The 16592-nt window shown below is 37.2% G+C and overlaps 1 protein-coding gene across 1 annotated transcript; it reads right to left on the bottom strand.

Annotated features, from left to right (window-relative positions):
* Nucleotides 1-2480: 2480 nt before the first annotated feature.
* On the bottom strand, nt 2481-14650 carry LOC141753903 (saccharopine dehydrogenase-like oxidoreductase). Its single transcript, XM_074612573.1, has 12 exons — nt 14109-14650; nt 11902-12014; nt 10330-10410; nt 9214-9343; nt 9022-9071; nt 8665-8795; nt 8013-8130; nt 6608-6727; nt 6389-6445; nt 6125-6236; nt 5177-5258; nt 2481-4033 (listed from the first exon to the last, which is right to left on the bottom strand). Exons 1-12 carry the CDS (start codon nt 14305-14307, stop codon nt 3943-3945), a joined length of 1284 nt encoding a protein of 427 aa, XP_074468674.1. The 5' UTR covers nt 14308-14650; the 3' UTR covers nt 2481-3942.
* Nucleotides 14651-16592: the final 1942 nt, after the last annotated feature.

Genomic DNA, 16592 nt, shown 5'->3' with positions numbered 1-16592 from the left:
ACTACTACCAGACACAATGTGAGATCCTCAACAATACCTGGAATATTAATTAGTTCTTTCAAAACTTTAACTGTCAGAAAGGGTAGGCAATTGACCAAAAAGCATGCCAGGTGAAACAAAATGATGTTAAAGGCTCTTCTTTTCATCTTGTCACCTCTTCTCCTCCCTTCGCCCTCCCTCTCTCCTGGACCGGGCTGCTTCAGAGAACGCAGAATTGAGAAGCAGCAGAAAAAAAGCAGGCACAACGTGGTAACATTGATGAATCGAATCTTTGATTCTGGGAACATCATCATAAGCGTAGTGGTCAAAGAGTAGACACACCAGGTCAGCGCACACTGTGCCACCCTGTACTTCAGGGGCTTGAACCTGAGAATGGAAACACAGCACAAAATATGACTTATTGTCACAGGTCTGACTTTTAAGACTGTAGAAGATCTGTTCAAATATTTACCTGATGAAGATCAAAGGGTGGACCACTGCAATGTAGCGCTCCACACAGACACAGCTCAGGAACAGGGGCCGGGCGACCACCACCAGCGTCCACAGCTCATACAACAGGGTTGCAAGGCCATTACTGATGTGCCCAAAGCTGTACATACAGTACAGCTGTCCTGGCAGTCCCAAACAGAAATGTATCTCACAAACAGCAAGGTTTAGGAGATAGATTTCTGAAGCAAACACCGCTCTGCTTCTATGACAAATGAGCCAAAGCACCCACACATTTGCTGGGAGTCCCACCATAAAGTTACCAAGCAGGAAGACAGAGATAATAGAAAGACCAGCTGGTGTATCATCTTCGAGCATGAATACACATCTTGAGTAGAGAGAGCCGTTGAGATGAGTTGTGGACATTTTCTTTGCGGTTCCTCAGGTCGATGTAGAACGTCCAGATATTGTAGTGAAAACGATTGAGGTGTCTCGACAACTTGTGCTCTCAAAATCTCCTTCTATGGCAGCGCTCACCTCATTTAACCAGTATAGCGTGCCACTTGCCCCTTCACTCTCTGGCTGCACACTCCAAAACAAATCAGTAGCATGCAAATAGTTTGATTTGACTGTTTTTAGTGGAAAGCTGTGTGTAAACAAAAAATATTTGCATGAACGCATGAATGATTTTCCCTAATTTTATAGCCATTCATGACTCATTTGTCATTTTTTACAACTAACCTCTATTATTTATATTATCAATATTTTAAAAATAAAAGGCACAACTTACTTTCCAACATATAAATGCCTGATAAGTCTGCTGCTGCCAGACACTCAGAGGGAGCATTCAGTGAAGATACTTTGATTAAATTATCTAAAATTAAGGACTTTCATCACAGTGCTATATATTTGAAGGTACTGTATATAGCAAATATTGACATTCGCTTTTCAGTCTTTTTTTGTTGTTGTTGTTTTCATATATTAGGGACCTTTTATTATAGAGATGACAGTAGAACAATGTCAGGAAATGAAAGATGGGGGCTATGTTCCTAATCGCATACTTTTTCTTTTTACTTCTGGCACGTACTGCAGCTGCCCTTACAAAGTACGTACTGTGATTTTCTTGCAATAGTACATGGTGACGTACCACTGATGCATGACAGTTGATGCAAGACAGTTGTCTAATAGATCATAAACTAACTTGTATGACAACCTCTCCCTCTAAAATTCAGCAATGATGTAAAATAACTAGTCGACTTTCAAAATATGTTTTTATTAGGGTTGTCAAAGTTAACGCGATAATGCGTTAACGCAAATTCGTTTTAACGCCACTAATTTCTTTAACGCAAATGATTTTTCCGAGGTTGTAGTGGGCTCAGTTTTAAAGCTAAAGTGAATCAAATCTAAGGAATCCATTGGTACCAACCATGTCATGTCCAAACATGCACTAAATTTTGGTGAGGAAAAACTGTCATGGTATTTTGAAAGGGGTCCCTTGACCTCTGACCTCTAGATATGTGAATGAAAATGGGTTCTATGGGTACCCATGAGTCTCCCCTTTACAGACATGCCCACTTTATGATAATCACATGCAGTTTGGGGCAAGTCATAGTCAAGTCAGCACACTGACAGCTGTTGTTGCCTGTTGGGCTTGAGTTTGCCATGTTATGATTTTAGCATATTTTTAATGCTAAATGCAGTACCTGTGAGGGTTTATGGACAATATTTGTCATTGTTTTGTGTTGTTAATTGATTTCCAGTAATAAATATATACATACATTTGCATAAAGAAAGCATATTTGCCCACTCCCATGTTGATGAGTATTAAATACTTGACAAATCTCCTTTAAGGTACATTTTGAAGAGATAAAAAATGTGCAATTAATCATGATTAACTATAGACAATCATGAGATTAATCGCGTTTAAATATTTTAATCGATTGACAGCCCTAGTCTTTATAAATGTAAATCACTGATCTTGAAAACCTCCTCCACTTCACAGGAAATGCGTTATGCAAATGTTTCCATAAATCGGTGAGTGAAAGACAAAAGACTTCTTTCTATTAGCAGGAATTGTTTTTTATTTATGAAGCCCATACAAAGCAAAGCACAACAAAACAAAACCCCAAAACATTTCTTGTCACGTGCACATAATGCTGAAACACTCAAAACATGAAAACAAGGACTGGGATCAACATTATCACTTTGTGGATAAAACAATTCCAGTCCATAAGAACGAAAAAACTAATAGGAAAATCACACACTAACCCTAACTCACGAACAGCAGAGAGGATCCGTTCAATCTCATGGAGTAACTCATGCCATTTTGTGCACAAACAAACAACTGGATGCATTCTCTGACAAGGCTCAAAAGTAAACGTTCGGATAGGTGAATTGTTGCAACATTCAGCTACAAAAGAAGATTGAAGAAAGTAGGATGATTTAGTGATAGTCCAACTAGTAACTGTAAAACACAAAGCAATCAGGATTTTTTAGCTAACAGGCCAGAACAGGCAAGCATGTACGTGCACACACACACATACAGAAGGTTTCTACTCTGTCGACAGCTTTACTCCACTGAACCAGAACAGCACACGTACAGCTACCATGTTAGTGCTACTTAGTGAGTAATGACCTAGTGCATGTGAAGCTACTGTATGTCACAAGGACAACACTTATAAAGATTGTGGTTTACTTTTCTTACACAGTTAAAGCTGACAGTTTTTAATACAGTTCGTTACATCTGTAGCACTGACTTCAACCTACTTTACTAATCCTCACATCCTGCCATGGGAAATATTGTCCAGGATCATTACATTTAGAAGCCATCAGCCTGCTGTACTGTTGCTATTTAATAACAGGGGGCGTCAAGAGAACATTTGATTTGTTGTCGAACTATCAACACCTAAAGATGTGGCAAAAGAGAGAGTGAGTATTTTTATCCACATGATGTGGATACACCATTTGATGAAGTTGGATCATAACTTAATTTCTTTCCGTACAAAATGTCACTAACCAATCTTTGGTATGATAAAAGGGCCATCTACAGGTTTTAGTGTATAGTGGTAGAGAGACTGATAATAAACCATTTACTGTCCAATTAGGTACAAATGTGAATAACAATTACATTAAGTGAACCAAATTCTCCTTTCATTAGCTATAATCATGTTAGTAGAAGGCCATGTAAAACCCATTTACACACAAGTGTTTTTTTTACTGTCCTTGGCTGGGAAACGCTGCTGCAGCTGTGCCATTTGTCTTATAAGCGGAGGGTTAATAGTACATTCAAGCCAAAGGGAGACGGGCAAGTTTCTGACCAAATGAAAAAGATAAATGCAGAAAGTGCCATCAAAAATGGTGTTAGAACTTAATCTGAAAGTGCGCTCCATCCCTAGTCAAGGCTCTCGTGATGAAATAGCGCTCTTTCTTCTAGTTGGAAACTTCCCAGTTGTTATTATGCAGGTTAGTAAGTGCTGAGAGAAACCTGGAGTATGGCATCAGGGAGGACGACAGACTTTAGATGACAGAGAACTGGATGCCGTGTTTGTTGAGGCGGTCCGTCAGTGTGGTTTTTGCGAAAGCAGCTCCTGGAGTATAAACTCCTCCCCTGGAAATTAAGGATAAAAAAATAATTTCATATCCAAGTCTCAGGAATTTTTATTAAGTGACATTCTTGGATTCCATGGATGTTAAAACAAGAAATCGTTTCTCTGGCTTGTGTATTAATTGACATAAGAAAAAATATATAAACAAATATTATATTATATATATATATATATATATATATATATATATATATATATATATATATATATATATATTATATAAAATAATATATATTTTACATATAATATATATATATGAAATATTATATACATATTATATTAAATTCATAAAATGTATTAAATTAAATAAATATATAAATTATGATAAAAACTCAATAGCTGTGTGCTGTAGCTATATTTGCTACTTGGTGATCAAAAATGTTCCCAGGTAAACTCACCCTCACTTCCTAAAGGAACTTTTATGTTATGTTATTTCACAGTACTACATCTTCTGTTTTAACTCTATTAAAATTAACAAATAATATATATTTATATAATAATAAATTATATATAATTAATATATTATTATATTAATTAATATAATAATTACGGAGCCGGGGAAGGGGGGTAATATTCCGAGGAACTCCTATTTTTTGTATTCTCGGAAATTTATGACTTTATAATCCGGCAAATTTGTGAGTTCTTTCTTGTAAATTTTAGCCACTTTAATCTCAGAATATTCTTTTTTTTACATAAATTTATGACTTAATTATTAATTATATATATTTTTAATTATTTGTTTTTTTTTACCTACAATGGCTCTAATACGCCGTCGTAATTAAACGCATTAAATTGCCATCTGGTTTATCATAGATTATCAATCACCAAATTCCTGCGGGACTAAGGGTAAGTGCCCGTTTACATGGACTGGATAGATGGATTGAATAACCTCATTCTCATAAAAAACCTGGAAACCAAACATGTGGACTGGACCTTTGATATTTCAATCATCTAAATGTGTGGCCCCAGCGTCAAGTCCCACATTGGCTCATCCCGGAGAATTGTACGAGTAAATAGAGATTAACTTGGGAGGAGCAGGGAATTGTGCAAAGTAACAAATTGATTTAATAGTTCATCTTGTGTGCTATATTTGTGTGTAAAGTCATTTCCATGTCGGGCATTAGATTTGGGGTGTGATAACTCACGTCTTGGGCAAGGCTGTTGGTTCGTTGAGGATTGTTAGGGCAGCCTGTACCATGGTGATGGGCGTGGCCACATATCCACACTCTGAGTAATAACAGAAACACAATTAAATAACCATTAGACACAACAAAGAGGGTGTTGACTGGGTACCTGGGCTAATATGCCTCATTACCCAGCCTGGACAGAAACCATTTATAGACCACTTAACAGTTGTAGACATATATACAAATGTGTCCCAGTTTATTTCCTGTTGTAGTGTATGGTTGTGTCCGAAATTCCAAACTAACATGCTATTTAGTACGCTAAAACAGTATGCGAGATTTTTAAGTATGTCCAAAACCATAGTATGAAACCAATAGAACGCAAATTGCATACTATTTCCGGTGAAACATTACAGTATGCAATGCTGAACACTACGGCGGCATTAATATCCCACAATGCAATGCGGTAGTAGTGACAACTTTCATAACAGACAATGGCGGACAGGACAATTTAACTGTAAGTATAAGATTTCACTTTACTAGGCGTATTATATATTTGAAATTAATTCAGACCATGGTTACACGTCTCCAACCGGCACAAAGGCTCTCAGGAAGTGATGACGTAAATTACTGCTCAGTGCATCCGAAAAGATCCATACTACTGTTTATTCACACAGAAGTATGTTGAACGATAGTACACCTGTTAAGTATGTAGTGCATAGTATGCAATTTCTGACGAAGCCTATGTGAATGACATCAGCTGACAGGAAGTAAACATGGACCCAAGCTGTTGCTTCGCAATGCAGTTAAAACGGTCTATTGAATACGACTAACATGGCTGATGTTCAGATTACTGTTTTCACGTTTAATTTCTGCATTCATGGATGGTTTAAAACATTTCTAGTCTTTTATAAAGGAAACCCAAGTATCTCTTTGTGACATCAAGCACAGATCCGGATTTTTAGTTACCTGGTCCCTGAACCAGTGTGCGGATCTTGGTGTTAGGTTTTCCGTGGGAGGGGTCCTGTCCCTCTGTGTAGCCCTCTCCATAGAAAGCAAACTGGAAGGATGAAGCCTCCATCTAATACACACATGGACACACACACACAACACGTATCAGAAAACAGAGCGTCCTCTTCTTAGCATACTTTACTACCTAAACTGAATGGATTTGTTTGCATACGCATGAACAGAACTACAGGAGAGTATTAACTAAATGCATAAACACTTTACCTGCTTTCTAGTTGGTCCAGCCTTGGAGAAGAGTCCAAAGGAGAAGAACTCTGGGTGCTGAGAAGGTGGGAACAAACAGCAGACAGACAGATAAGCATCTAAACATTTCCCAGCACACAGCATGCGTACTCTGACTTCTTTGTTTCAATAAAAGCTGTCCCGTTATAGCCAGTTGTGAAATGTAAATTGAATTATATAACGTGTGCCATGTTTGTTTACCTTGATGAGCAGGTTGCGTCCAAAACTGAACTTGACTAAGAACCAGAACATCATGCCAGCAAACATCAGCTTGACAATGTTGCCGATACCTCCTATTCCTGCATACGCGCCATACTGGACCTACAGTAAACAACAACAGGTTATTTGATGAAAAACATAGCAGAGGCAGTAATATACACGCTGCGTCCATGTTGGTGCCATCTTAACCTGAAAACAAGACTGTTGAGGAAGTGTTCCAACACCGTGATCACTCTTAAGGTCGTAATTAAGAACTAACAAGTTGAAGAAATTCCCTCAAGGCACTCCTGAGATATCGCGTTCATGAGAATGGGATGGACGTGAGGTCACAGTGACCTTGACCTTCGATCACCAAAATCTAAATCAGTTCAAATTTGAAGACATTCCCTTCAGGCGCTCCTGAGATATCGCATTCACGAGAATGGTACGGACGGACAGACACCCCGAAAATATAATTGCCTCGGCATAAAATGTCATAGTACAGTATTTTATTAAAAAGTCATGCTATAGTATGCCATAAAAAATATCATAGTATAGAGACGGAGTGCATTCAACTTTATTTTTGTCCCCAGATGGCTATTGGTTTGACAGCAAGGCATATTACAATACATTTCAAGACATTCAGGGTTTAGCCTGGACCTCAGTAAGAGGGATCAAACTTTTTTCGATAAACAAATTCTATTTTAATGCTTTTATATGCACTCTGGCACCTTGTTTACATTCAAAGTACATGTGCATGTCTTAATCATTGAAAGATTTTTAATATGTACCACAAAAACAGTTTACTTCCAGTATTAGGCCTAGTAGTTGTTAGTAATTAGTATTAGTAGCCTATTGAGTACAACTGCTATCACATTTATTGATTAGAGTTGGAAAAACAGTTATTAAATGTAATTTATGTTAATAGTGGTGGAATGTAATTAAGTACATTTACTCAAGTACTTTACTAAAGTGCAATTTTGAAGTACTTGTACTTGAGTATTTTCATTTTATGCTACTTTTTACTTCTATTAAACTACATCGCAGAGGTAAATATTTGACTCTTTAACTCTACTGCATGTATTTAATTACTTAAGTTACTTTGCAGATTCATAATAATAATATAATCAACAAATACATTATGATGCGCCGCAGAGCTTCGAATACCTTTGAATATTACTCATCGAAGCCCAAAAAATTTGGAACAAGATAGCAGCATGTTTGTCACTAATCCCAAGTTCAAAACCAGCTTTGCCCAAAAACCTAAAATCATCATTGGTCACATCTGTGATCTGAAGTTAAACCCACTAGGGTCTCCATGATGCTCCTCTACAAGAATGTGTGAATCATCAGAGGAAAATGAACACACAGAAAGTGTGAGTGGAGAAAACTAAAATGAAAGACTCACCGGTTTGTCCTGATATTCCTCCACCAGAAAGCGCTGAGTTCTCTTCACAACGGAGGGATCGGAGCCCATAAACGGCACCGTATACTGCTGGATCTCATTACTGTAGAACAAATTTCCCCTACAAATACACACACAAAGAAATACACGCTGAGAACATTTTCAACGACGTAAAAACGTGTGGGGCAAACTGTAGTACATGTTCTTCAGTGGACTGAAGTTCCCTGCTTTAACCCCAGATAAAATGATGTTTCTTATGGGGCCATTATTGTAGCATTTTTGTTTGTAGCGTGTATGTCGGCTGATAAGGAACAAGAAATTGTAACCAAAATACCAGAGAAATGTTTGAGGTAATTTAGAGTGTGTTGCCACTCCATGGTTTGTCCACCAGAGAGCACTGGCAAGTTTGTTTTTCAACTGTAAAATTTCCAGCTCAATGTCCCCTTTGTGTTTCTCAGAGTTTCCGTACTGTTGTTGTTTTAAGAGAGACTAAAGACTTTTTTCAAGACTTTGCTGTCTCCAAAGGGGTTTTCAAATGTGTAGATTAGCCCAAAAAAAATTCTGAATGTAAACATACTGTCTACTATATAATATTGATTTATCAAGGATTTGCTTTAATTTGAAGAAAGGTAAAAGGCATCCCTACTCTACGTACCTGCGTTTCAGTTTAGAGCCAACAGTAGGGAGAGGTTTGTGATTAAACTTCCTCCTGAGACTCTGGAGCTTGTGGCCATCGGAAAAACCGTAGATGGCTGACTGCCAAGTGCCATCATGGATACATCCGCCCTGATAAGAGGGAGATAGACACACAAAGGGAGAAAATGTGGAAGAGAAAGTGAAGAGAGCATGAAATGAATGAGGGAGATGAACATAAACAAGGAGAAAGGGGAAAAACAAGACACGTTGAGATAAGGAGAAAAATATGTGATACCACATAAATATAAGAAATGAGTGTACAGAAATGGGGAAGATGAGGAGAAAAGTTGGACTTATTGGTAACGTAGCCACATACTTCATCTCCTGCGCCGACAGTCAGGAAGCTCTCCACGGCGGTCAGCGTGCCTGTGGATGAACACACATACACCATGTTTTGGCACAGAAGCTAATAATAATAATGAATAAATCATTAATAGAAAGAGTGAGTGGACCACTGCACATCAGTGTCAGAGGGGGGAGGAGGGGGGATTTTTCAGTGTGTGCATACCCTTGAACTGCTCCCTGGTGTAGAGGACTCCCATGTCCGCAGGTATGGAGTCGAATCCACAGCTCCCTATGATGTACACACCTTTTTCCGCTGCCTGGCTGTTGTAGTTCAACTGCATGCCCTCCAGAAACTGCATAAAGCCAGACAGAAACACACCAATGTGTAGAAGCACATGCCTGTTAATGTTGTGTCCTGGTGTGGTGAAGGCGGCGTAGCTTTGTGTAGCTTTCTGAGAGCCTTTAGGAACCGAGACTGCCTCAAAACACAACCTCAAGTTAGGCTGTCAGAGTGTCTACGCATTAAACAGAACGGCATTCGATGACGAGGGAAAACTGCTGTCATGCTGCCAAGTCAGAGACACGCAACACGTCTCCCATTTAATTCAAACACGCAGTCTGACTGTTAGGACATCTGCATGATAAGATCAATGCAATGTCCACTGATAACACGCAGATAGAGACACAAGAGTTAAATTATTACTTAGCAATGGGATTAAAGTCCGAAATATATACCTTTTTAAAGCAGCAACAAATTGGTCAAAACTTAAAAATTCCAGGATATAATCATATTGTATACAAACATAGAATTGAATTGAATAGATCGGCCTCATTGTCACCAATACCCGATCCAGCAATTTGAGTCAGTATCGGCATGATATCCAATCCAGTGTGGGTATCGGTGCGTCCCTAACACCAGTGTCCCTTTAGAAAACCTCTCATTTTACTGCAGCAGGGTCCGACCGTCTGCCCCGCTCAGACCTGGTTGTGGTTCTGGTTGTGGTTCTGATGACACGCATTAAGAAGAACTATATAGAAATAGCCAGTCTTCTCCCTGAGGGTCTTGTTTACTTATGTGGGTCATATAGAGGCATCAGTATTAAATCGAGACTGTTTAATAACCACTTAAAAGTTCCTCACAGTAACTTTAACATGCATTATTAAATTAAAAGCATCTGTCGTGTTCATGAGTGTAAGATTTAGGCCCTCAAAAGAGTATGTTTTTTTTTTTTTTGTTTTTTTAAATCAGCTAGTGTAGTATAATGCTCTTACAGTATTTGCAATGATTAATGTTGTGCACACACTATAGTAAAGACATAATACAGCACTATGGACTTACCTGAGGCTCCCCACTGATGTCAATATGGTGGGCTCCGTTCTCCACACAGGCTTTGACCATTTGCTCGCCATAGAACCTGTACTATACACACACAGACAGATACATACACAAATTAATTAATGTTTCAATTATTCCCCCTTTCTCTCCTAATGTGGTTGATGGCTTATTCCCCATAAAATGTAGTTCTTGTCACTGCTAAATCTCTGCGGTGGGGGAGTTGCCTTATTTTCATCTGAAGAAGACTTGCAAAACTCGATCAGCCTTCGTTGACTTGTTTGATTATATGCTCATTCAGCACTATGTGATACAAGAGAAGCAAACGGTACAGCATGCATGCATCGACACGTCGAGACCTTAAAGGAACTCAGTCTCAGCTTATATCTACAATGTCTTGGGTAACCATGTCATAAAACGGTTGAAACCTGTTTCTTCTCTTGCATATCACAGGACAACTGGACACCTCAAAGGTCTTTTCACTTATCATTACTACCGGACAGCCTAATCCTCCACACACACACACACACACACACACACACACAGTCGGCCAAGTGTGAAGGTTGTATGAGGTCCTTTTGATTACGAAACCACGACAATGCCCAATTCATTTTTCTACCACAAGCCAGTATCTACGTTAACCATCTCGATTCACACAATGTTGCCAGTGCAGCAACAAGTTATGAGCCCTCACTGGCTTCCCCCACAGAAACCATGCAGCTGTAGGACCTAGCTCTCTCTAGACCAATCTTGTTAAACTTGTTCATTGTGCTGCCATGCGTTTCATATTATATACATGTTCAATATTACATGTACATCATATGATTTCTGTTTGTGGTCTTTGTGGTCGGTACACGGCTGACTCAAGTTATACTACGCAGACCAACTTGCAGAGCGAGGTACATTTTTCCTACTCAACACTCCTTGTTTCTGTTCTTAACACTATTATGCAAGATGTGTGCTTTACAGAATACTAGTTGTCTTCCTCACCCTGGTATGCAGATTTATTACATTCATACTCATACAGGGAAAAAGGAGTGACTTTGTGATGTCAAGATAAAAACACTGAAATTGAAAAGAAAGACAAGCCGGTCCATCTCATTTTGGCTTCAACTGTGTGCCTCCATTTTAACCAAGAAAGTGTTGCTGCTGTGTGCAATAATAGTGGGATACTGAATTACAAGAATTTGGTTTGAAACAGGAACCTGAATGATGCACATGATGCAAAGCAGTGCTGGAAACCTATTTTACATTCTGACTTAAATACAATACCGCTTATTGTGTGCTGAAACGCAGCAGCCTTCATTGTGTAAATGAAGGCTGCTTTGTGTCTGTGTGTGTGTGTCTGTGTGTGTGTGTGTGTGTGTGTGTGTGAGAGTGAGAGAGAGAGAGACTGATGAAGAGAGAGAGACAGAGAAAAACAGGGATGGGTTGAGCTACACCGATGCCAGAGGGAGATGCCAACATGCCAATGTTGTGAGATGATGTGAGGAAAAAATAGTTGGTATCATGAGACGGAGCAAGTTCTGTTCTGTGTGTTAAAGAAAAATAATGTCTGTGGAATCATCTACTACTTACAGGCCCCACGCAGTTGAGAACAATCACAGCCTGTTTGCACATGGCGGCCAGGGAGTCTGGTTCTTCCACATCTGCCACGATGATGTCCACCTCTGACCTCAGCTCGGGCTTACCTGCACACACACAGACACACGCACACTCTGTAAGGATAGGTGCTACAGTATATTTTAGGGGTGTAAGAAAATATCGATACACACGAGTATCGCGATATTCTGTTAAATAATAGGATAAATAACGCTTCAAAGTTATGCTAAATTTTGGCCAGGAAAAATAGGTCCCTTGACTTCAAGATATGTGAATGAAAATGGGTTCTATGGGTACCCACGAGTCTCCCCTTTACAGACATTTACTGGGGTCCCTAAACCGTCTTGGAATTGCATAAATTGGGTATCACTGGAACACTGAGACTCTTGTGGATCCAATGAGTCCAATTGTATTCATGTGTGATGATGTTGTTCCTCCTGAGTAAAAAAAAAAGCCATTATGTGAAATGGCTATTATGGAGACTAACACAACATAGGCTCCAAGAACACAGATAACGTACTGAAGCTTTTGCAATGCAAAAACTATACAAGCTGTTTTTAAATGTGCTACTAACTGATAGGGGCTTGTGGGCGAAAAGGCATGTGTGCTGTCATGGATGGGGGATTGTACAGTGAGCAGGTTTGTTCCATCAGCTGTTGTTCACTCCCCGAGGAGGGAAAACTGAATAACTATCTAATCCTCTCTGGAAACTCACATTACTATCATGACAGCAGAATAGCTCCCTGGTCTTTATCTAGTCACTTAATTTTCCATGTTTAGAGTGTTGCATGGATACAAATCATCAACTTGGATAATAACTGGCATACTAAATATATTCTGTAAATAATATAAATAATAAATATTTGTTACACATTCCACATAGTAATTGCATTCAGGTGAATTATATTTATGTTTCTGTTAGAGCTGAAATTATTCGTAGGGCTGCATGACTTTGAAAAAATATCTAATTGCGATTATTTTGACTGATATTGAAACTGCGATATGATTTGCGATATTAAAGGGTTTGGTCCTTTTTACATCATTATTCTCATTTTCATTGAAAAACATATTAAAATGATTATGGTGTGATTTTGCGGGGATCTGTATCAAACAAAGATGTTTTCTTAAGTCTGTAGAATGTGATTTGTAAGCGAGGATATCTCTGCAGCACCACAATATTTAATTTAAAATGGTATTTTGCCTTACCTTTAACAAATATTGTGATTTCCTCGTCATCCTGCGATTTTGAAAATTGCAGTGGGCCATATTGCGATATTGATAAAATTTTGATTAATTGTGCAGCCCTAATTATTCGTCAACATGGACTCTAATGGAGTAGTTGTGATGGGCATTTTTTTTGTTGCCATTTTCAAGCAACAAATAGATAAATCAATAAATTAATTTAAAATATTATCAAGATATTAATCAATAATGAAACTAATCATTAGTGGCAGCCCTAATTTCTGTCTTTGGGGTAATCAAATACAATTATTACTGTTAAAGCTAAACATCAGAAAATATATTGACTAAATGTTTAATAATTTACAGTATCAGGGTGTAAATATAAACCATTTCCTGGTTACTGTTTTACCAAAGCAAATAGTAACTTGCTACAGTAGATACTCAATTCAATGTCATGATTTTTTGCCAGCTGGTTAGACTAAGTAAGCAAGTACTGTCTAGACATACACCCCTGATTAAATCCAACCTTTACCCTGTTAAATGTTAAATATATATATGTATATATATATATTATATATATATTATATATATATTTTACATTTAACAGGGTAAAGGATGGATTTAATCATTATGGTTAGTTGATATGACTTCACCATTAACTGCGCCCCCTAATAATAATAATAATAATAACAACAATAGCTTAAATTAAATGGTTAACTTTTTGTTGCAACGTCGCTTGTACTTTGGAGTTCAGTCAGAGGATTTAGGGTCAAAGTCATGTCAAACTATCAGCGAGCCTACTTAGATAGATTAGTCCTCCTGAGTCGGAGTTAAGCAATTTCCCTCTGCCTCAGAAATACAAAGTACTCTAGTAAAATCAGATAAAAGCTAAACAAACACAACATATCCTTGCATTAGAGACGTTGCTGCTCAGATGAGCTGAGAGGCTGTATCCCTGCTGCATTAGAAACACATTTAACATGCATAGTTGAGATACATACCGAGCACTCCGGCGGCCTGCTCCAGAACTTTCTCCAGCTTCTGCTTGCTCCTGCCGGCCACGGCCCACTTCAGGTCCCCCTTCGGCCCCTCGGACACGGTCCGGGCCACCTCCTCCACCACGAACTGACCCGTGAAGCCGGAGGCTCCGAAGATCACCAGGTGGTACGGCCTGCTAGTGGATGTCTCAACACGAGCCATAGTGACAGCAGAAGAAGGCTGGAGGAGCTCAGTGCGATGCTACCTTCACCTCTCTGACAGACTGACAGACTGACAGAGGAGAGCTGCAGCGCGGCGTGCAGCTTTGACAGCGCTCTCTGCTGCTACTTCCGTAGCAACATTATGCTAATATGCTAACTGATTTAACAACAGCATTTGAGCTAGATAAACCATTAAAGAACGTATGTAGCGTTAAGTGTGTGTTTTGAGTAATTTTTGCATTTATAGTGATTTGTGACTTATAGCAAATTACGTTTATTTTATTTTTTTTAGCATTTATATGTTAGCCATGGTGTTACCGTGACGACAACGTCCTCTTCTGATTGGTCCTCGCAGTAGTCGCTTGTCAATGACAACAATCAGATGCGCAATGGTTCCGTAGCAACATTATGCTAATAAGCTAACTGATTTAACAACAGAGGTAGTTTTATTATGCTACATACTTAACACTTAATACAACACTTAAAGGAAGTATGTTGCGTTAAGTGTGTGTTTTTGAGTCTTTTTTTGTATTTCTAGTAATTTGTGACCTCTAGCAAATGACGTTTTCTTTTTTTTATCTATTTTTTTTCATTTATTTTTAAGTTTTTTTTTATTATTATTTATTTATTTATTCTTTTTAAATTTATTTTATTTATTCATTAATTTATTTTTTAAATTTTAAATTTATTTAAATTTTTAATTTTGTTTACATTTATTTTTAAGTTGTAATTATTTTTTAATTTATTAAATTTTTTTCTTTTTCTTTATTTTTTTGTATTTCTAGTAATTTGTGACCAATAGAAAATTACGTTTATTTTTTTAATTTTTCTTTATTTATATGTTTTATTTCTAGTAATTTGTGACCTATAGCAAATTACATTTTTTTTTATCTATTTTTTTTTTTTTTTTAAGTTTTATTTAAAAAAAATTTTTTATTTATTTCTTTCTTTTATTTTATTTATTTCTTTTATTTTTTATTTATTTTTTTGTATTGAAGATAATTCATTTACAAAGGTGTTCTGAGAGATAACTTCTGCACCTTCTCATGGCTCTGTTTTTTCTTCTTTTTTTTTCTTTCAAAATGACAGTATACATAATAACAGCAGAAAACATTAAAAACAGAAGAAGCATAGCGAAAACATAAACAAAGAGCTGTGCCACACATAAAAGGACAACAGAAATGAAACAAAATCAACATAAAATAAAAAAAGACCACAGGAGAGTATGACAATAATTTCACTTAAAAACTTAAAAACATTCATGTTTTCATTGCTTTTTTGTTTTGTGAGGAAGAAATTGTTGACAGATATAGATCCATTTCTTTCATAAATACAAAGAAATTAGGCTTTTTTTGGGTAAATTTACACTGAATGTGGAACTTTGCGAGAATTAAAATTAAATTAATAAGAAAAAAATGCATTACTGTCTTTGTCACTGTAACCATAGCAACCAAATATAATATTTCTCTAGTACAGTGTAAAATCTGAGAAAATGTTAACAAGTATAAAATTATTGACATCTTTCCACAATTCAAATGTATATTTACAGGATCAGAATAAAGGAGAGCAAGTTTCAAGATGTGATTCGCAGAAGGAACAATTTACATCTATATGTCACTCTTTAACTTTTGTAAAAAATGTTTCACTGGATAGAATCTGTGGATTAACTTAAATGACACCTCTTTTACCTGATTTGTTAGAAGGAACTTTTGCGGTAAGGACCAAACTTACTTCAAGTCAATATCACTAACAAGATTACTCCAATAAAATGTTGCTGCCAGAATATAAACCATGCTGCTCTGAAACAAGGCCCTGATCCTGGAGTTCATACCTCTATTAACAGAGAAACAGACTTTAGCTGATGGAGATTGAATTGGGTCAGGGGGGGAGAGTGGTCAGCATTCTTCAATAACATGTACAAACCAGATGGGATAGCATCAAAAACTATAGAAAATGATTTTGGGGTTATTGGTATTTAGTACCTGGCGAGAAATTCTGAGTAATTATAAAGTAGTTCTTCTCTATTAAACAACTGACTCACAAGTATTTATTTAAACCATTTATCATAAAATAATATAAGAATAATATAATAATAATAATAATTTTATTTTTATTATTATTATATTGAAATGACAGTTTTTATAGTAACAGCATAAAACATTAAAAACATTTACATACAAAAGAAGTATAGCGAAAACATAAACAAAGAGCTGTGCCAAACAAAAAGACAACAGAAATGAAACAAAACCAACATAAAAATATATATATATTATAATTATTATATTT

Source organism: Sebastes fasciatus, chromosome 2 (genome assembly GCF_043250625.1).
Source record: "Sebastes fasciatus isolate fSebFas1 chromosome 2, fSebFas1.pri, whole genome shotgun sequence".
Taxonomy (NCBI): domain Eukaryota; kingdom Metazoa; phylum Chordata; class Actinopteri; order Perciformes; family Sebastidae; genus Sebastes; species Sebastes fasciatus.
Note: the sequence above shows the minus strand (reverse complement) of the source record. Positions and strands in the feature narration are given on the sequence as shown.